Source organism: Typopeltis vanoorti, chromosome 9, assembly GCF_054136105.1.
Source record: "Typopeltis vanoorti isolate ZY-2024b chromosome 9, IOZ_Tvanoo_1.0, whole genome shotgun sequence".
Lineage (NCBI taxonomy): Eukaryota > Metazoa > Arthropoda > Arachnida > Uropygi > Thelyphonidae > Typopeltis > Typopeltis vanoorti.
In genome coordinates, this window is record NC_143557.1 from 141,681,369 (window position 1) to 141,704,403 (window position 23,035).

A 23,035-nucleotide genomic window follows, 5' to 3' on the forward strand; every position below is an offset into this window, starting at 1 on the left:
TTACATTTTGCAACATTGAAATGTCATCCCCACTCACTCAATCTAGTCAAGTCTTCTTGTAAAGTCAGAACATCTGTAAAATATATCGTTTTCTTTTCTTTGGCTTTTGTTGTTGTTGTTTCGGGTTTTCATTATTTCAATTGCTCTATCATAAATGTTTTACACTACTCACTTATTACTTAATTTCAAAAATTCCTTTATTTAGTCTTATCTTTATCTTGCTACTCTATTTACCCCAATCCTTAAGTTCTACCTTCGGTATTTCTTCCTTATGCTGCAGATCTCTAGAAATTTATTATTTATTTATGACTGTGCCACTAAAGTTCTCCTAATGGCAAAAGAAGATATTCATACCTCCAGTAGATTCTAATTAATCAGTTATATATCCTTTCTTGGCCAAGGTTTGCAGTCATGGCATCAAATGCGTTCTCTATCTTAACTCATTTCTTATCTTATGTTTCCGGCTTATAGGATCAAATTACGCTTTTGGGATCAGTGCATTGCAAAAGATAAATCAGACGACACCTTTGTATAGTAATAAACGAGCATATTTAACACGTTTGCTGCCACGCTCCTTGGGCATAGTTTGTTCCCGCACGCCAAGTGCTTTCGCGTCTTTCTCGTAGCCAGCTTATCAGAAAGAATTTTGTTTCATTCGCCAACTACGAGTAATCTCGTATCACCCCAACTATATATTACATGTGCTGACGACTGTGTTTATTGTGTCTAGTCTCTAAAAACCTTCAGTTTCGCCATGACCAGTAAAAGAAAACTTACTGATAAAGAATTAGAAGCTTATGCAAATATGAGCGATGATAAATTTAATGAATTCATCATCGCAAATGGAAGGATAAGAGGGAAGTTCTTTCCATTACAAATATGCACAAATTTGAAATGGTTGAAACGAAAAATCGGAATGGTAAAATTCAATTAAAACCAGGCATCCTTCTTTCTGATCAAATGCTTTCTTACTATTCCACCTTACGAAAGACAATTAGATGGCCAAAGAAATTGGCAATACGCATTTTTGATATATACATTCAAAATGCGCATAAATTTTATAATATAATTACTAGAAACACAATGACTGCATTAAAATTTAGAGATCAATTTATTTCAGTTTTAGTTGGAATGGATGAGCTTATAGCATCACAGAATACCAGCAGGATTCGGGATCTTCATTATTTGGAAATTTTACCACCTACAGAAAAAAAGAATTGCCCAACAAAGCCATGCCGAGTATGCACACGAAACAAACAATGACAACATGTTATTATTGTCCTGTTTGGCAGGAAAAACCACCATTGTGCGTGGAAATTGTTTTAAAGTGTATCATTCATAATTTGAACAAATTGGTTTTTATTTTATTGATTTCATGTTATTATTTTTATTAATTTTATTAGTTTTAATTTGATTTACAAATTACAGGTTAACTTATGCTTGGCATAGGAGGTCGGCAATCGACATACGAGTATATTCATAGTTGGCTTCTGAGGCACATATATTATTATTATTATTCTTCAGGCCTCCATGGAGTCAAAAAACTCATCGTGGGAGGTCCTTCCTAAGAACATAAAGTCTGTCAAGACTCATCGAGGGGAGGTCCCCCTTAAGAAACACAACGTCTATCATACCACTCTTTAAACTCATTGACCATTCTCGCTCCCACCACTCCATCAGGCAATGCATTCCATGGTTCAACCACCCTCCATGCAAAGAAACCACTCCTTACCCTCTTGCTCACAGTTTCCTTTCGTAACTTCCAGGGATGACTTCTTGTCATCACTCCTTCCCGCTGTTCAACCAAGTGAAAGAACTCCCCAGTGTCAACCCTGTAACCACCTCTCAACAGTTTAAAAGTCTCAATCATATCACCTCTCCTTCTTCTATCCACCAAACTCTGCAGTCCACATTCCCTCAGCCAATCCTTATAACTATCCTTGTACAGTCCTGAAACCATCTTTGTCATCCATCTTTGATCCTTTCCACAGTTAATTTATCCCCTTCAAATCCTGGGGACCAAAAAAAGTGTGGTCTGATCAGACTTATACAACGGAATGATAACCCTCTTATCTCTGCAGGTCAGTGTCCTTCTCATAATTGCAGCAATCCTCTGTGTTACCTTTACCACCTTTGCAATATGTCCCCTAAACTTCAGGTTTCTATCAATCATCAACTCCAGATCTCTTGTCTCCCCTACTTCCTCCAGTATAACTCCTCCCATAGAGTATGCAGCAGCCCATCGATGTTTCCCAAACCTCAAGACCTTACATTTTGCTGCATTAAACTGACGCCCCCATTCATTCCCATCTATCTAGCTTATCCAAATCCTCTTGCAGGGCTACCTCATCTGCACTATTACTAATAATCCTTCCCAGCTTCGCATCATCCGCAAACAACTGAATATCCCCTTGCAATGTCATTGATATAAAGGTTAAACAATATAGGTCCTAGTACTGAGCCCTGTGGGACCCCACTTGTAACCCTCTGCCTCCTTGAAACTGCTCCACCATACACAACTCTCTGATACCTATCAGACAGCCAATCCTGAATCCAGTTGACCAATCTGACATTCAGACCCATGTGCTGCAACTTAAATATCAGCTTATCATGTGGCACCCTGTCAAATGCCTTCGCTAAGCGTAAGAAAATTGCAGTATATGCCTTTCCTTCATCTAATGTTCTTGTAACTCTATTATAAAAGGCTAGCATATTGCTAAAACAAGAGCGCCCTTTCACAAATCCATGTTGACTCTCACAGATAACATTACCCTCATCTGCCCAATGCTGTATACGGTCCCTCACTACTTTCTCCAAGATCTTAACAACAACTGATGACACACAGACTGGCCTATAATTAGACACTTCCAGTCTGTTACCACCCTTATGCAATGGCACTATCTTACCTTCCTTCCATTCCCTGGGCACCTTTGCCAAAGCCAGACTTTCATTGAAAAGCCTGGTTAAAGGCACTGTCAGTTCCCTAGCACATTCTCTCAAAACGCGGGGTGAAATACCATCCAGTCCCACAGCTTTACTGACATCCAGAGTACTCAGTATCTGAAACACACTCTCCTCCTGTACTTCTAAACCTCGAACCAGCCCTATCCCCTCTAGCATTAAAACTGACTCCTCTAGCATGAAATACTCCAATAAAGTGTTCACTGAACAATTCCACTATGTCCTCTGCATCAGTCACTCTATTCCCATTTTTATCCCACAATATCATTCTTCCACAGTCATTTCTCCTCCTACTGGCCACATAGCTTAAAAATTCCCTAGGATTTTCTTTGGATCTTAGGGCCAATCTCCTCTCGTATTCCAGTTTCACTTTCCTTACCACACTAGTCACTCTTCTGGCCTGTGTCTTATATTCTTCATGCATATTCTCATCACCAGTCTCCTTATATCTCTTCCATATCCTCTTTTTCGCATGCAATTCCTGTTTAATATTGTTTGTCATCCACTTTACTCCAAATTGTGTCCTCTTCTTCACTCGTGGTATACAACTTAACATTGCTGCTAACAAATATTCTTTCACAATTTCCCACGCACTAATGATATCCCGGCCTTCCAATTCCTCCCTCCATGAAACTTCCCGAAGTTGACGTCTAAGACTATTATAATCACCTGCATTATAATTCCACATAAGTTCCCGTCTCTTTGATACTCCTGCATGTCTATTCATTTTTCAAGTCAAAACCATATGGTCACTCTCTCCAACTGGTGGGAGAGATGTCAACTCAGTTATTATCAACTCTTCTGATGCTATAACCAAATCCAAAACTCTTGAACCTCTTGTTCCCTCTGTTACATGTTGCCTAAGACATTTGTCCCTCAAGAATTCTAGAAATTCCATTCCCCTATTGCTACATGCATCTTCCTCTCTCCAATTTATACTACTGTAGTTAAAATCTCCCATAACAATCATTCTTCTTGCACTTGCCAAACTTAGCTGTCTAAACATCTCCTGGTCCCCATCCTCTGTACTCCTGGGTCTGTAGCAACACCCCACTAAATATCCTGTCTTGCCTACCTCTACCTCACACCATACCCTCTCAAAATCATTTGTCTCACTTCCTTCCAAAGCCTCCACTCTTAGAGAACATAGGTCATCACTTATCATAAGCAGTACCCCACCACCACGCTTTCCCCCTCCTATCCTGACGAAAAATGCTATACCCAGCGACTTCTATTCCTGTTGTTATATCCCCTTCTGTCAACCATGTCTCAGTGATCGCAATAATTTTTGGCCAGGCTGATGCTATCTGCGCCACCAATTCCTCTCCCTTATTCCGGATACTCCTGGCATTAGTATAAAGCATATAAATGCCATTGTTTCTATACCTAGCGTTATCCCTTCTAGACTCCAATGGGCTCAGTGTTACCTGACATCGTCTCCCTTCTCCCAAGTATCCATTCCCATAAGAGGACACCCCTGCTATCATCCTCCCTGGGACACACTGACTCGTTCAGAACAGCAATCTCTCCAGATGCTTACGTCCTTCCTCATTCAAATGTAAACGGTCTCTCGCATACAATTCCTCTCTTTCCTCAAACGCACTCCAAGCATCCACATATACCAGTCCTCTCTTGTCACACATTCTTGCTATTATGCCATTCAATATCATCGTTCTTCTGCTCAGCTCATCATTATCATACCTAGGCAACACGCACACTATTTTTCCTCTCTCTGTCTTCTTCCGTACAGTCTCAAGCAAAAATCTCATATCTCTCGCTGCCCGACTTACATTACCACTCAAGTCATTCGTTCCTACCATCACAATCATCTCATCCACCCTTTCACCTCTCTTAATTGCCATAGCCACCCTTTCTATTGTTCCTCCTGGCAAACACTCCTCACGCATTTTATCTTGAACACCATGGATCATTGAGTCGCCATACATTATACCTCTTACCATACCTCTCTCTCTCCTACTGTTTCCATTCTCTCCTCTTCTAGCACTCCCATACATCTCTCTCATTCCCTCTCTCCTACTGTTTCCATTTTCTCCACTTCTAGCACTTCCATATCCCCCCCTCTCATTCTGTCTCTCCTACTGTTTCCATCCTCTCGTCTTCTAGCATTTCCATACCTCTCTCTCATTCCATCTCTCCTCTTCTAGCACTTCCATCTCTCTCTCTCATTCCATCTCTCTTACTGTTTCCATCCTCTTGTCTGCTAGCATTCCCATACCTCTCTCTCATTCCCTCTCTTCTACTGTTTCCATTCTCTCCTCTTCTAGCACCCCCATACCTCTCACTCATACTCCCTAAATTCTCTCTCCCCCCTACTCTGATTTGCTTTGCATTTATCTCTTCCATTCTCCTAATCTTATCTTTCATACTTCTGCTCTCATTCACAAGACATTCCACCTCCTCTTTCAGCTCATCTATCTCCCTCTGCAGGTCAGTCACTCTTAATCTAAATTCACTCTCCCAAACAAAACCATCTCCTAAACTTTCACAGTCACTCACACCTTCCACACTATCAACTATTATTTTCTCGTTCACATATATATTTTTTTCATTCTCTCCTATCACACTACTTGTCTTCCTACATTCATTCCCCGTTCCTGGAGCAACAAGGTCGGATATCGTTATTTCTAATGCACTTATTTCCTCCAACTGCCTGCATTTTGCGCACATACGCTCTCTTTCACAAGCCACATATCCAATTCCCGAGATGCATACATGCCGCAAGTACTGCATGCCACAAAGTCCCTTATGATATTACTTATAATAGAGTTTTTAAATGGCGGAGGACTTGGCGATACATCACTTGCGACTGCAGCTGAATCCGTCATCATTCCTTACTGCTGAGTAGCGTAATCTTTAATAATTATTCAATTAATAAATTCCGTTAAATAAATAAGAAAAAAAGTACAAACAATTACAAGCAAAAAAACATTTAAGTACACTAAATATAATTAAATAAAATGAAATATAACTAAATACAGTAATGAAAACTTAGCTTCGTTTTGTCTTCCACCGTTATACATCCGATTCCGACAGTAACCAAAATATATTACATCGCAACAGCAACTAACTTCCAAAAAACAACCACTGAAGTACACTTGTATTAAGAGAAACAATTTAGCACTCAAAAACGTAGAAAAACGGGGGGAAAAAACAGACTATTCACCGATTAAAAATCACTTTCTTCTGCACAGCTCAAATTCACCGCCACGTGCTACGGCGACGTTAGCGCCAGTCCCAATCCAATATACTATATTTAAGTTGAAATTATTTCAGTTCTACCAAGCCCCCAGACGTGCACTCTGCTTTATTCACAAGCGAAGGGTTCAAATTAAGGTACTTATACTAAGGGTTAACTTGTGCTTGGCATAGGAGGTCGGTAATCGACATACAAGTATATTCATAGTTGGCTTGTGAGGCTCATATAACAGCTACGAGTATACTCGTAGTTGGCAGCGAACATGTTAATGACTAATTGAATAATTGTTCACAATACATAAAATCAGGGGAAATTGTCTTCAAAAATCTCAATTTTAATCAATTGTAATTGCTTTTAAATGTAATGCATTTTTGGAAATTATGGAGACAACTACCGTGTTTGAATAAAAACTTTAGTTTACTATTACTAAAATTTTACAATTCGACGTTTCGACCTTTATGTCAAGGTCATCTTCTGGAGCGTACAAATATACACAGGAAACAAGCTATACTACAATCATACTGGTTCGTTAAAGACACTGACTAACCGCTACCACAATTGTTGGCCTGACCTCTGGTGAAAAAAAAAAAAAAATTATACATCAACGCTAGAGTCCTATTATTTGTGTTGTCTACTATATACATATATTAACATCATTCCAGCCAGTTGGAGTTGAATGGTTTCTAATAATAGCAGATTGGCTAGAGTCCTGACTTATGTTGAATCTTTCAAATTAGGTTGGCTGAATGTGTGCCATCCAGATCCTTGGAATTTTCATACCATCTTTATTGTTGATATTTGGGTGGTTTATCAGGATTTCGCAGGATTCTTTAAATTTTCTTTCGTACCATGTTTTTGTGCGGTGTAAGGAGCAGGTGCTTTTCCAGTTGATTTGGTGTAAGGTGTTGAGTGCGTGGTCTGAGAGGCCTGCTTCACCATAATGGTTATATTTAATGTGTCTAATGTGTTCTTTTTTGCGTATAGGGATTGTCCGTCCTGTTTCACCAATGTACGGTAAGTTACAGGTGCAGCGGATGCAATAGACTCCAGGATGTGCTAATGGGAGGAGAGGATCCTTAGAGGAGCTGAATATGGTTTTAAGTTTAGTGGGTGGTTTAAAGGTGGCATTGAGGTTATAATGTTGTAGGATTCTGTTGATTTTTTCTGATAACCCTTTAATGTATGGGATGGCTATGGTTTTACTGTAATCTAGATTCGTTTTTGTTGTGGTTTTATAGAGTATTTTATTGACAGTATTTTTGTTATAGCCATTGTTTATGAATGTGTCACTAATGATTTTTAGTTCTTGTTTCAGGGCTTGCTGGTTAGAGCAAATAGTTGTGGCTCTGTTTTTAAGGGTGTTTATGACTCCATATTTTTGTACTGGGTGGTGATATGAATTCGCATGTATGTATTGGCCCATGTGTGTCGGTTTTCGGTAGACCGTGAAGGATAAATTGCCTGAAGGAAGATGTGTAACTAGTGTGTCTAGGAACGGGAGCGAATTTTGGTTTTCGATTTCGATGGTAAATTGTATGGGTTCGTGTTGTTTGTTTAGGTGGCTGAGGAATGTGTTTAGCGTTTGTCGACCGTGCAGCCAGATCGCGAACACGTCGTCAACGTATCTGAGCCAGATTGTCGGTCGAAGCGTGGCGGAATCAAGAGCCCTTTGCTCAAAGGTTTCCATGTAGAAGTTCGCGATTGGGGGGGATAATGGTAAGCCCATGGCCGTACCTTCCTTTTGTAGGTAGAATTTGTTTTGCCACACGAAGTAACCGGACTTTAGTACGTGGGCAAAGAGGGCCGTAATGTCGGGCGGAAATTTGTTCTGTAGTAGGAGAATTGTGTCATTGATGGGGACATTAGTGAAAAGGGCAGAAACGTCAAAACTGACTAATAAGTCGTCTTTGTCGAGTGTTATGCTTTTGATTATGTTTATAAAGTGTTGTGTGTTTTTTACGTACGAGGGGGAATGACCTACCAACTCCTTGAGTGTTGGCACTAATTTCTTGGCTAGGTGGTAATTGGGACTGTCTATTCCTTCCACTATTGGTCGAAGGGGCACATTTTGTTTGTGTATTTTCGGAACCCCATATATTCTGGGGGGGGGGGCGAGCGTAGTGGGGTTTGAGTTTTTTAACTGTGTCTAGTGGCCAAGAAGTGACAGACTTTTGTAGTTTTTCTGTTTTGTCCTTTATCCTCTTTGTTGGGTTATAATTTACCATTTTATATGTGTTGTTATCGGCTACTAGTTGGTTCATTTGCAGTATGTATGTTGACCTGTCAAGGACAACAGTGGCACTGCCTTTATCAGCTTTCGTTATTATTATGTTTTGTTTGGCTTTTAACGATTTAATTGCTGCTAATTCTGTTTTAGTCAGGTTGTTCTGTATGGTTTTCTTGGTATTTAGGACATTACTGGTTTCTAGTCGTATTTTGTCTGCTATGTTGTTAGGTAGGGATCTGATGCCTCTTTCAATATGGTAGATAAAATCTAATTTGTTTACCTTTTTAGGTGCTATTGCATAGTTCAGTCCTTTCTTCAGCAGCGTGAGTTCGCCGTTGTTCAGGGTGTGGCTTGATAAGTTAATCACATGGTTCTTGCTTGTCGGTGGTTGGTCGCTTCTTGTCTCCCTTGTTTGTTATTCATTGTTGTTTCTCGGAGAGGAAGTCCTCTGATTGGCCGCCATATTTTGCCGTTGTTTCAACCTGTGGAATTTTTTCTTGAGTTTTTCTTTGTTCTTTTCCAGGGTATGCTTGGCCGAATTGTCAGTAATTCTTTCAAGTGTTTGTAGAATGTCTTGGTTAACATAGTTCGATAGTTCTGATTGTAATTCAGAAACTAGATTTTGTGTTGTAGCTAGGTTTCGGCGGGCTGTTTGGATCTGTTCTCTAAGCATTGCTTTTTCTGTGCGGTCATAGATACGGAGTGCCTTAGCGGACGTAAATTTCTTTTTTAGCCTGATGCAGATCGGAATGAGGTTATTGTCTCTGCATCTCTTTAAAAAGGCCAGCCAATTGATCAGGAGAGAAATATGAATCTTTAGCTTACTATAGCGATTGCAGCGCTTGTGGGTATCATTTCCATGGATGATCTGAATCCTTTCTTTTAGGCTTGCACGGTGATCCGAATGCATTTTTGGAAATTATGGAGACAACTACCGTGTTTGAATAAAAACTTTAGTTTACTATTACTAAAATTTTACAATTCGACGTTTCGACCTTTATGTCAAGGTCATCTTCTGGAGCGTACAAATATACACAGGAAACAAGCTATACTACAATTATTATTATTATTACGGGCAACTCCAGGGAGTCATTGGACTCATCGAGGGAGGCCCCAAATCATATTCATCACAACTATTTGACATTCTTACAGTATCTATCATACCTCGCCTTAAACCCATTCACTGTCACAGCATCCACCACAGACTCAGGGAGCGCATTCCACTCATTCACTACTCTAAAAGTAAAGAACCCAACTCTAACACCTTTACTAACCACACTTTTGCCCAGTTTCCATGGATGTCCCCTAGTCCTCCCACAACCAGCCCTGTTCTCAAAAATATCTTCTGAATTAATTTTATAGAAACCCTTCAGTAATTTGAATGTCTCAATCATATCTCCCCTCATCCGCCTATCAACCAATTTTTGCAACCCACAAATCCTCAACCTGTTCTCATACGGTTCATTCCACAGACCTGCTATCATCTTGGTCACTCGCCTCTGGATCCTCTCCACCTCCTCCCCATCAAGAAGAAACCTAGGTGACCAAATCTGAGCACAGTAGTCTAGATGGGGGTCTTATCAAGGCTCGATACAGAGGAACAATAACCTGCTTGTACTGGTTCGTTAAAGACACTGACTAACCGCTACCACAATTGTTGGCCTGACCTCTGGTGAAAAAAAAAAAAAAAAAATTATACATCAACGCTAGAGTCCTATTATTTGTGTTGTCTACTATATACATATATTAACATCATTCCAGCCAGTTGGAGTTGAATGGTTTCTAATAATAGCAGATTGGCTAGAGTCCTGACTTATGTTGAATCTTTCAAATTAGGTTGGCTGAATGTGTGCCATCCAGATCCTTGGAATTTTCATACCATCTTTATTGTTGATATTTGGGTGGTTTATCAGGATTTCGCAGGATTCTTTAAATTTTCTTTTGTACCTGCGGTGTAAGGAGCAGGTGCTTTTCCAGTTGATTTGGTGTAAGGTGTTGAGTGCATGGTCTGAGAGGCCTGCTTCACCATAATGGTTATATTTAATGTGTCTAATGTGTTCTTTTTTGCATATAGGGATTGTCCGTCCTGTTTCACCAATGTACGGTAAGTTACAGGTGCAGCGGATGCAATAGACTCCAGGATGTGCTAATGGGAGGAGAGGATCCTTAGAGGAGCTGAATATGGTTTTAAGTTTAGTGGGTGGTTTAAAGGTGGCATTGAGGTTATAATGTTGTAGGATTCTGTTGATTTTTTCTGATAACCCTTTAATGTATGGGATGGCTATGGTTTTACTGTAATCTAGATTCGTTTTTGTTGTGGTTTTATAGAGTATTTTATTGACAGTATTTTTGTTATAGCCATTGTTTATGAATGTGTCACTAATGATTTTTAGTTCTTGTTTCAGGGCTTGCTGGTTAGAGCAAATAGTTGTGGCTCTGTTTTTAAGGGTGTTTATGACTCCATATTTTTGTACTGGGTGGTGATATGAATTCGCATGTATGTATTGGCCCGTATGTGCCAGTTTTCGGTAGACCGTGAAGGATAGATTGCCTGAAGGAAGACGTGTAACTAGTGTGTCTAGGAACGGGAGCGAATTTTGGTTTTCGATTTCGATGGTAAATTGTATGCGTTCGTGTTGTTTGTTTAGGTGGCTGAGGAATGTGTTTAGCGTTTGTCACCCATGCGGCCAGATCGCAAACACGTCGTCAACGTATCTAAGCCCGACTGTCGGTCTTAGCGTGGCGGAATCAAGAGCCCTTTGCTCAAAGGTTTCCATGTAGAAGTTCGCGATTGGGGGGGATAATGGTGAGCCCATGGCCGTACCTTCCTTTTGTAGGTAGAATTTGTTTTGCCACACGAAGTAACCGGACTTTAGTACGTGGGCAAAGAGGGCCGTAATGTCAGGCGGAAATTTGTTCTGTAGTAGGAGAATTGTTTCATTGATGGGGACATTAGTGAAAAGGGCTTTTAAATGTAATATTTAAGGTATCCTCTCATAATCGCTCATTTAATTCTCAACAACAAAATTTACGTCACAAACAACAAATAATTACATTTACATACAAATATTACGGATGCATACAATTACCATATTTCAGTTTCAATTATGCACCTTATATAACTCTCGAGGTAATCTCTCATAACCACTTAATTAAATATTAATAATCACATCAGCAGAATTCTTAACTCCGAGCTTAATCAATCTTACGACATAAACAACAGGTAAACACATTAACATAGAATTATCATGAATACATATAGTTATCAATCCAATCACTTAGCCCAAATTGCCTTTTGGGAAATTAACTGTGCTTAGTTTCACATCCGTTTACACACATCCACTAGCATTACTCACACGTAAGTTATTATTTCCTTATTCTAAATATCTTATCAGTTCATTAGGGGATTCTCTTACATCACAAAAATTAAACGAATAGACAGACTCACATGAGTTTCTTCCTATCTTGTGTATACCTTCCTTCTCTGTTCCATTCGGCATTTCAAGTTTCCCTCTCCGCTCCATGTTTTGGAATTCTTCTTTCGGAGTCACAGAGCACCGATGAGTTGTCGCGTTAGCTAGTGGGATACGAGGAAAGATTTCCCGGTGTCTTGAACAGCCAAGTGAAAAACTACGGCAGTCGGGGCATCCGCTGACTCGATAGAGCAGCAGAGCTTTAGGACCGACTCGACTAGATTTCTCCTTATTTGATTGCCTCCGGATATCCTCGATTATGAACTGGAGTGGCTCTCAGTGGACAGACCTCCATCTTCCACCCTCTGACTAACGACCCCCTCTCGATCTCGAACTCACGTGGTCAAGATCGCCCAAGATAAAAAAAAGTCCCCGTCTCTTAAGATTCATGCCTTATATCCACCTGTACCCCTGAACCTTGGGTTAAGTTTTTGGAACCCCTTATGTTCCCGTGCAAATCTTGCATATAGTTAAGAGAACCCCAGACAATATTTCGTGACTCCTGATTCTCCAACTTCCTTATTTTCCTTCTTCGTCTTTAATCCGATTTTGTGGCCTTCGGATTTTCCTTTTGATTCACACCGCCCCTTTCTGTACTGACCTTGAAGGTCACCTGAGATTGAAGTTGTAAACAACTATCAAAGAATCTGCCGATTTCAAGGCGTTGTCTTTGGCTTCAACAATTCTACATCTTTTGCTTAAACAATGAGCGAGTTAATTCCCTTTGGGCTTATCATATACTCTTTATACAATAATTTAACATAATGAAATAGAAATATTTGTACGAAGTTTTTAGGATGTGTTCCTTCTGTAAAAAGTCGATGTATTAGAAAAATTACAATTTGTGCAACATCAAATTTTTACGTAGGCCGACCCTTTCATGAAAAAATTTTCGGACATTGAAATATGGGTGAAAAATTTTTTATTATAGTGTTTCTACGTCGAGGACCACAAATTCCGAATACCACTCAGTTTTGTCATTAGCAAATTTTGAGGTAGTAATGCACTCAGTCCAATATGTGGGTTCCTTCAATTGCGATACACGTTGTGACAAATATTCGTCAGAATCGGTGTATCCTGTACCAAAACTGAAAGTTTTGGTACAGGGAGCAATCTTTCTTTAAGCAAAAAAAAAGAATTCTTTTTTTTGCTTATTATCTCTTTCATCTGTATTTGAGTGAGACCTGAACTTGTAGGACGTCCGGTGCTGTCCCCCCCCCCCTTTCTATGAGGTTGACTTCCATTGCGCTTGCATCTTTGCTTACTGTGAACACTGGTGGTTGCTTTCTTTCTATGTCTTCCTGTTGGCTTACTTTAACACTCGAGATGTGAGAATTTTCTTTTTGTGGGATGTTTCTAATCTTTGAGTGATCATTTTTCCTTTTTTTCATTCACATCCTCACTTACCACAGCTTGATTATTCCATCCGATGTTGTGGTCATTTATTTCTCTACGTTCACTAGTCCTTTCAGCTTGAAACCTCTGAGTGCCTCCTTTAGTCTGCTTCACTTCCATCAGAGAAACTTCCTGGGTACTGAAGTCACATGAAAGTCTGTCCCCAGTATTACTCGATCCCCCATGTTGGGAGGTTTCTGGGAGAATTAGCAGTTTCCAGTAGGACACTTAGACCGAAATCGGGCAACCACATGCTTACTTTTAACTTTCTAGGAGCATAAATGGTAGGATTCGCTATTCCATTCAGTTTAACTGGTCTCCTTAGCTATGTGACAGTGTTAGCTATTCTGGACCTCAATCTCTTGAACAGGGATCCCATTATTACTGAGACTTGGGATCCAGTGTCCAATAGGACATCGCACCATATCCCCTTTATTTTACCTTGAATAATAGTCACGAGCTCGGTGCATCGTTCCTGACTCTCCTTTCTAAAACTCCTTGATTTGTTTGTGGGATGGTGGCTAGCACCCAGCATATTAGATTCAAACTGTTTACTTCTGTAAAATCTTCCTTTATTCTGGAAGCAGTACCTAGCTATGTGTCCAACTTTGTTGCAGTTGTAGCATTGTGGTGTTCCCCTCTCTGCTTTCCCCCCTTGTTATCCACTTGTTCATGACTCTGGTTCTCTACGGTTGGTTTTGCTACTGTTTCTTGTAATTGCTTGACAATAGAATTAAGTTTATCCATTAGTGGTTGATGTAACCTTTTCTACTTCTTGTCTAATCATAGAGTGTATTTCTTCTCTTGTGAAGGAGTTTGCAACACTTGGGGGTGGTCACTCTCTCATCTTCAATCTTATTCACGGTGAACGCTCCGTTTTTGTCTTCTGTTTTCTCCATCTGTTCCTTTGCCCTCCCTTTTGAAATTTCTGGTTTTTATCCTTCTTTTCATCTTTCTTATCATCTGGGTTTTTATCTTCTTTTCATCTTTCAATGCTGCATCTACACTCTGTATAATGTAAGATATATTCCTTCCAAAAGTCTCTCAGGGGTTTTCTCATCTTCAGCAGCAGCAATAGCCTGAGCAAAAGTATTTCTTAAATAAAAGCCTGGAAGGTAGCAATAACATCCTCATCTATCGAGTTGTATTTTCAGTAAAGTGTTAATGTAATGGCCATAGTAAGTACAAGTGGTCATAAGTCACGTGCATCACAAGTCGAGGATTAACTGTATAGATTATAAAACAAAAGGTATAAATTTATGAATACTCTTTATCCAATGTTCATTTATTCTCCTTCTAAATAAAATGTATATTTTGCTCAGACATTTTCTGTTTATTTAATAATCTACACTGCAATTATAATAGTAGGAAAGATTTAATTAGATTTAATTGATAGATCAGGGATGGCTATCATGATAAAATAAATTTTCTTACCTTGTTTGTGCTTTTAATCCAAAAAATGGATGTTTTGCAACACAGGAATCAGGCTGTATACCACATTTATCAAGCAGTGGCATTAAGATACCAGGAAACATTATTAGAGAATCCTGAAGCTATTGTTGAAAGAACAGAGGGGAAAAAGTTGTAGAAAATATAAAGTATAGAAACTACACTTATATCATAACATTGGACAAAAGATTTTACAAAAGTTATGCCCCAGAATTAATTTAGTCATTTCTTATAGATTTTGAGGTGCTGATGAACACAAATATAACAATGGAAATGCAAAATTGGCTACGGTTTGTGAGAGATCTGCAACAGTTTCTTATATAATAGAGTAATGCATACTTAGCCACTCAGGATCATCTCTATTGAGCTTCCAACATGGAAGCGGACCACTTTCCCTGATATTGTTACTTTATCGTTGCAATTTCCTGATGGAAACAGTCACTGTGCTCATCACTAACTATGCTGCAGTTGTCGGGGAAGAAATCCAAGTGGAAATGGAGTAAGTGTATTTTCAAGGACATAGTGCAGCATTTGTGATACAGAGACAAGTCCTCAACTAGTTTTTTGTTTTTGCCCTGACATTTCCAAGGAAGTTAGTTGACACTAGACAAAATGCATCCCAAGCTTTTTTCTCATCACTCTGTAGCATGTTGTTGAACATCTTGTCAATGAAGAGCTCTCGCAACTGAGGACTCACAGAAACTCCCTCTTTAATTTTTGCTTTACTGAGTCAAGGGAATTTGTTAGACAGGTACTTGAAAGCTGATCCAGTCCAGTCAATGGTTTTCACAAAGTTTTTTTTACCAGACTGAGTTTGATGTGTATAGATGGTAGAGAATTTTGTGCATTTCTGCCAGTGTTTGGTGTTGCACATTCTTCTCTCCAACCTTCAGAGATTTCCTTGATTTTGTCGCAGAGCAGATGGTTTATTTGAGTACACTATTGTACACTTCTTTTTTCCTCATGATACCTCCCAAAACAGGTGGTACCATGATTGTTTGGCTCCCTCCAAACCATAAGAACAGCAAAACAGCAGAGACACTTTACTGTCTTTCGGCGACTTCAGAAAATTTCTAGCACACGTACTGCAGCATATGGGGGGGGGTCCAGGCCTTGTCCTGGTCCCCGATCTTACATCCGAAATAAAGCTGATATGCCTTTTTCACTAATGAGTAATGGTCTTTTTCTGGCTTGCAAACATCACTTCCCCACAAATGTAACAAAGATATTTGCACTATTAACAAGTACACAGCATCATTACTGCAGGGATCACTTCAGTGTAGCCCAGGAAGTAGAACAAACTTGTTCACTCTATGAGACTTCATTTTCTACTAATGACAACAGTGACATCATGACTCAACTACATTGAATCAGCCAATGATGGAATAGCTCCTGGGGTGTTGTGTATGATTGGCTGATATATATTGCAATCAGGAGACTGAAATACAGCACTGCTAATTATACCTATGTACACAATGTGGACTGTCTCTCTCCTAAACATGAGCCAATTGACAGATTTTATTGTCATTTTCATGTTCAGCACATCGAAATTAGTAAAGAATCACTATTTTCATTTCAGAGGAAAATTGTGTGTTGTCCAGTGTAATTAAAATAAGGATGACTAAGTTTAACACATGTAAACCACAGTAGTAGATTTTTTATTACGTAAATATTTCGTCCTAGGTATCTTAGGACACCATCAGTACAGTAAGGCAATACTAGGAATGACAAAAGAAAGGACACGTACGTACAAAGGAATCCAAATTGCATGCAGTGGCACGTTGCGGCCTGAACTTAAATTAAATTGAACTAAATTACTGAAATTAAATTAAAATTAATTACAGTTAAGTTATTATTTTTCACAATTTTGTATGACAATTTCCCATACTTTAGGGATGGCAAGAACATCGTTGCGGTTTAGATTTGGTCTGTGGAGTAGGGCTTCAGCACTTTCTTTATATAAACGTTCATATTTATATGAAGATCTGTGTAGAAGTTTTGTCTTTTTCCAATGGATCTTGTGGTTTGGGTTTTCAACTCCGTGTTGAGCAAGGCCTGATTTATGCAGTTTGATGAGGCGGATATGGTCTTGATGTTCCAAAATGTATTTAAAAACTGATCTGCCTGTGTGTCCAAAATAAGAGAGTTTACAGGAGCATGGAACCTCGTATACACCAGGTAGTAGCATAGGTGAAAGTTTGTCTTTAGGCGAGGGTAACAAGTTTTGGATCTGGTTGATGGGTTTGTAGGTGGCAGCAAGATTGTATTTCTTCATAATTTTTGAGAGCCATTCAGAGATGCCTTTGATATGAGGTATGGGAATCCTATGGGGGTTGTTCTTGTCTGGGTTGAAGTGCTGAGAAATTGATGATGATTTTTTGAGTTGTTTTGAGATTGTAATCATTTAGAGTGGCTGTGTTTTTGATTATTTCCAATTCTTGTTTTATAGAATCCTCGGAGGAGCATAATCTGTGTGCTCTGGTTACCAATGATTTAATGGTGCCAAATTTTTGAGAAGGATGATGAGCTGAAGTATTGTGAATGTAGCAGCCTGAAAATGTTGGTTTGCGATAGACAGAGGTGGAGATGGAACTGTCTTCTTTTCTTTGGATGTGTAAATTCAGAAAGGGGATGCCATGTGGGGATTCTCTTTCTGAATCTCTTCTAATGTAAATCTGATGCATGGATGAAGGTTGATTTTTTCTAAAAACTGAAGTAGATCTTGTTCGGAATGACTCCAGACTGCAAAGATATCATCGACATATCGAAGCCAGAGTTTTGGTTTGGGTTTGAATGCGAGGATTTTTTCTTCTAGATGTTCTATAAACAGATCTGCCAAGTTGGGTGACAAGGGAGATTGCTGCTCCCCCCTCTTGCTTGTAGATTTTTCCTTTCCATGTGAAGTAACCAGAAGTGATAACAAATTTGAACAGTTCAACAATGTCCAACGGAAATTTTTAATTTAATAGGTCTACAGTTTCTTTATGGGGAATATTGGTAAAGAGAGAGACGATGTCAAAACTAATTAGATGTCTGTTGTCAGCAGTTTAATGTCTTTTATTTTGGTGTGAAAATCTGTGGAGTTTTTCATTCAGGAGGTTGAATGGCCTATGTGGGGATGGAGCAGAAGTGTGATAAAAATTTTGATAACTTGTAAGTCGAATCAACGACAGGTCTGAGTGGGACATTGTTTTTGTGAAGCTTTGGTAAATCGTATATTCTCGGAGGTCTAGCATGGTATGTTTTGAGTTTTTTGAAGTTACTTCATCTAATGATATTGTTTCATTGAGTAGCTTGTTCAGTTTCTTCAGCTGTCTTTTTGTTGGATCATAGTCCAGTTTTGCATAAGTATTTCGGTCTCAGAGTAGTAGATTAATTTTTCAGTCATATGAAACAGTATCAAGAACCACTGTAGTATTTCCTTTGTCAGCTCTGGTAATGATTATGCTTTTATTATTTTTTAGGAGGTAAGAGCTTTCAATTCTAATGGTGGAATGTTTAAAACTGAAGGTTTGGCATCAAAAATTATTTTTGCTATTTCAAAACGAAGTTTGTTGGCTTCAATACTGGGGAGGTGCTTGATGTTTCTTTCAATGTTGTGTATGAAATCTAGATATGGGAGACGTTTAGGGGGAATGGCAAATGGCCTCTTGCTAGAACATTTAATTCATCTTCTGTTAGCGAGCGGTTGGATAAGTTAGCAACCCATTTTTCAGTCGGTAATTTATTGATATTTTTCTTAGATCGATTTAACAGGTTCAGCTTTTTTTCTGTAGGTTAATATTGCTTTTATCGAAAGCTTTGATCCCTGAGTTTTTTGAGACACTAATAATTACTTATAGCAATTCTTGATTTAGCATGTTGGACAAATCTGCTTCTAGTTCTATAATTTTTAAATCATTTGTTGTCATTTTGTGTTTGGCATCTTGTAACTGATTCAAAAGTAGTGAATGGCTTGCTTTTTGATAGATTTTATGAGTGCTTGGTGATTTAATAACTTCCTTTAGCTTAGCTAACGTTGGAATAAGTTTATTGTGTCTGCACAAGAGAATTCCCACAAGGCATCCCCTTTCTGCATTTACACATCCAAAGAAAAGAAGACAGTTCCATCTCCATCTCTGTCTATTGCAAACCGACATTTTCAGGCTGCTACATTCACAATACTTCAGCTCATCATCCCTCTCAAAAATTTGGCATCATTGGTAACCAGAGCACACAGATTATGCTACCCCGAGGATTCTATAAAACAAGAATTGGAAATAATGAAAAACACAGCCACTCTAAATGGTTACAATCTCAAAACAACTCAAAATATCATCAGCAATTTCTCCGCACTTCAACCCAGACAAGAACAACCCCCATAGGATTCCCATACCTCATATCAAAGGCATCTCTGAATGGCTCTCAAAAATTATGAAGAAATACAATCTTGCTGCCACCTACAAACCCATCAACCAGATCCAAAACTTGTTACCCTCGCCTAAAGACAAACTTTCACCTATGCTACTACCTGGTGTATATGAGGTTCCATGCTCCTGTAAACTCTCTTATTTTGGACAGACAGGCAGATCAGTTTTTAAATGCATTTTGGAACCTCAAGACCATATCCGCCTCATCAAACCGCAAAAATCAGGCCTTGCTCAACATGGAGTTGAAAACCCAAACCACAAGATCTTCAATTAAATATGAACGTTTATATAAAGAAAGTGCTGAAGCCCTACTCCACAGACCAAATCTAAACTGCAATGATGTTCTTGCCATCCCTAAAGTATGGGAAATTGTCATACAAAATTGTGAAAAATAATAACTTAACTGTAATTAATTTTAACTTAATTTAAGTAATTTAGTTCAATTTAATTTAATTTAAGTTCAGGCTGCAATGCGCCACTGCACGCAATTTGGATTCCTTTGTTCGTATGTGTCCTTTCTTTTGTCATTCCTAGTATTGCCTTACTGTACTGATGATCCTAAGATATCTAGGATGAAATATTTACGTAATAAAAAACCTACTACTGTGGTTTACGTGTGTTAAACTTAGTCATGAATTCTCAACAGGTTTCTCTATATAATCAAATAAAATAAGGCTGTTTATGCCTAATATATGAGACAAAAAAGAATTCTTTGGCTGTTACATTATATTTATAGAAGAATTTACATTACCTCCAGGGAGTCTAGACTCATCAAGGGAGGGCACCTACTCTACAACTCTGTCTCCACCACTCAATCCACCAACTACAACTAACCGTAACCACACCAATGCCATCTACTGCCCACCGCTAATATTTCCACAGACAATCACAAACATCTATGCTGACGGCGGGATTCAAACCAGCAGACTTTTGACTGGAGAGCGGATATGCTAACACTCATTATTATTATTATTACCCCAAGACCTCATGGAGTCAAAGACTCATCTGGGAGGTCCTTTTATCGCACACACAGCTCATCATACTCTGTCTTAAACACACTCAAACTCCTTGCAGACACCACACTCTCCAGCAAGGCATTCCAATCATTTACAAGTCTGCATGAAAAAACCTGCCTCTCACTACCCTACTCACACCCTCTTTATACAGTTTCCAGGGATGACCTCTGGTTCTCTCCCGATCTCCCACTATTTTCTGTAGAACTTCTCCATTGATCCTATAACAACCCCTTACCAACTTGTAGGTCTCTATCATATCCCCCCCTCTTCCTCCTGTCCACCAGACTCTGCAAATTACATCTTCTAAATCTTTCCTCATACTCGACATTCCAGAGGTGAGAAACTACCTTAGTCAGTTGCCTTTGGACATTTTCCAGCATCTCTTCATCCTTCTGAAAACCAGGTGACCAAATCTGGGCACAATAGTCCAAAAAATGTGTGGCCTAATCAAAGCCTTATACAACTGAACAAGAATCTCAGTACTTATCAGTGTCCTCCACATCATTCTCAGAAGCCTTTGTGTTGTCTTCACAATTTTTGCCTGTGTCCCCACTAAATTTCAGATCCTTATCCACTATCACTCCCAGATCTCATATTTCCTCCAACAATATATCCTCACAAGTATAAATTCTGCATCCCATTTTTGTTTTCCAAATTTTAAAACCTTACATTTTGCAACATTGAACTCACAACCCCATTTCCATGCACAATCACTCAATTTATTCAAGTCTTCTTGAAAGGCCACAACATCTTCTCTACTCTTCATGGTTCGTCTCAACTTCGCATCATCTGCAAACAACTGAATATCTCCATCCAAATCTTCACCAATATTATTAATATACAAGTTAAACAGTAATGGACCTAAAACAGATCCCTGAGGCATCCACTAGTGACTTTCCTTTTCCTGGATATCGTATATATTGAAGATAGCATTATAACTACTATTCGAAAGTAAAGTTACATATATTAAGTTACTTAACATGTCAGGTGTGTGTTACACTGTTAGGTAAAGTATAAAAAAAAAATAAAAACTCAGAAGAAAAAAACTAATAATTTTTGTTTTCTATTCTTTACTTAATTTTACATTTTCATGTTGGATATGTTGTAAAATTCTCGCACAATAATTAAATGAATTAACTTATCAAGCTCAATTTTTACAGAGGTTTTTCAGACATTTTTACAATAGAAATCATGTAGTAATCAAATAAATGTTTTATTTTATTGTAAAATGCATTAATTAATTCCCATTAAAAGTTGTATGTAAATTAATTAATTAATTTCTATTGAAAGGTTGTATGTAAACCCAAAGAGAGGAGATTAACCTAGATTAGTATGCCGAATCAGCAAAAACAAGCATTCGCAAAGTCTTGTGAATAATAAATAAGTGCCCAAGATAGAGATAATTGAACGGAGGGAACCTAATTGACATCATCATGCCTACAGGTAATCCCAAATATTGTAGCATTGGAACAAAGGATGAGAAAAGATATTTAAGAGTACTGAGACGGGACAGAAAAACTAAGAGCCAAAGTTATTCCTTATCTCGGAAGATTAAGTTCCAGGTGTGTGGAGGTGAGGCTGTAATCAGGGCAGCTTCTGCTTGGATGAATGGACATGCCAGAAGAATGTGACTACCAGCAGACGTAATGAAGACTTCAACAGATCCTTCCCACTAACTCGATGAGGAATAGCAGTGGTCGTGTTGATGGGAAATCACCCCAACTGCTTCAGACAGTTCAATAGCAAGGACCACCACATCGTCCAAGCAACAATCATAACCAAAGGTTGAAGACTGAAGTATTTAGTTTAAGTTGTAATTCAGGGGACAGCTGCCCATTTATTGTAGATAATTTAGTGATGTGATGAAGCTAAGTGAATGTTATATATAAAATAGTCAATTGTGTTATACCTATTAAGTAGTGACAGGCTGAGAGAAATATTTTCTCCCTTTGAGCAGGTGTATTGTAGTCTTACTAGTTCACGCAGTTAGCCCAGTGGCTTTGCCCTTTGCAACCATATGCCTGGGGAAGGAGTGTCCCAGGTTCGATTCCCATCGAAGATGTGAGGAACTTGAGGATCTTCTTCTGGCATAGCCAAGTTAGCCAATCTTGGGTGTGGGCAGTAGGGTTTTTTCCGCCAGTTTATCTGGCATTTTTCATCTGGCAAGCAGGCAAACCGGCCCCGAGAACATACGCTTCTACAGCCAAAAACATATCCCCCCCACCCCCACCAGCAGTAGACTAGGCAACAGGGAGTGGTACTAACAAGTAGTTGCATCCAAGTAACACACGGACCCTGCATAGGAAGCGGGAATAACGCATAGTGAAAGAAGATTGTAGTCTCTTACTAGTTAAGTTACGTTTGATTGATAACCTTGCCTGATCAATTACCAATGCACTATTTCTAAAAAAATTTAGCAAACCTGTGTGCCAAATAGATAGAGAACCATCACAATTAGCTGCATACAAATATGTAATTTAAGTATGATCTTGCCTGTGTTCCTTCCCTAAATTCTCAGTAAAAAATTCAATTAGAATGGCACAGTCATAAAATCAAATAACCTGTTTTTCGTAGAGAGGCTAAAATCTTAGGGTCTGTTTACTTGCAGTGGTAACAGAGGATAAGATTAAGAAGGATTAACTGAGAGATATTTGTAAAGTAGAATTGTAACACATGAAGTTAACAAAGGCACAGTTGAGTATGAATAAAAATTAATAACATAGTTAATAATGAAAAACTAAATTAGCCCAAGGAGAAATAAATAGATACATACAGATTATAAAAATATTAGAATGTAATATTCGTTATTCCAATTAGCTGTACTGTTTCATTATATATAGTGATGAGGATAAGAGAGGCATTTACAGCTTTGTGCATTCCTTTAAAAC

General features: G+C 38.7%; 1 protein-coding gene across 2 annotated transcripts in view; it reads right to left on the reverse strand.

The window, feature by feature from the left end:
• Nulp1 (Nuclear localized protein 1) overlaps nt 1-23,035 on the reverse strand; it is a 362,638-nt gene that overhangs the window by 106,948 nt on the left and 232,655 nt on the right. For both annotated transcript variants that reach the window (XM_090397712.1, XM_090397711.1), the window contains exon 10: nt 14,708-14,826. In XM_090397712.1, coding sequence (XP_090253838.1) covers nt 14,708-14,826 — 119 coding nt within the window. The remainder of the gene's footprint in view (nt 1-14,707; nt 14,827-23,035) is intronic.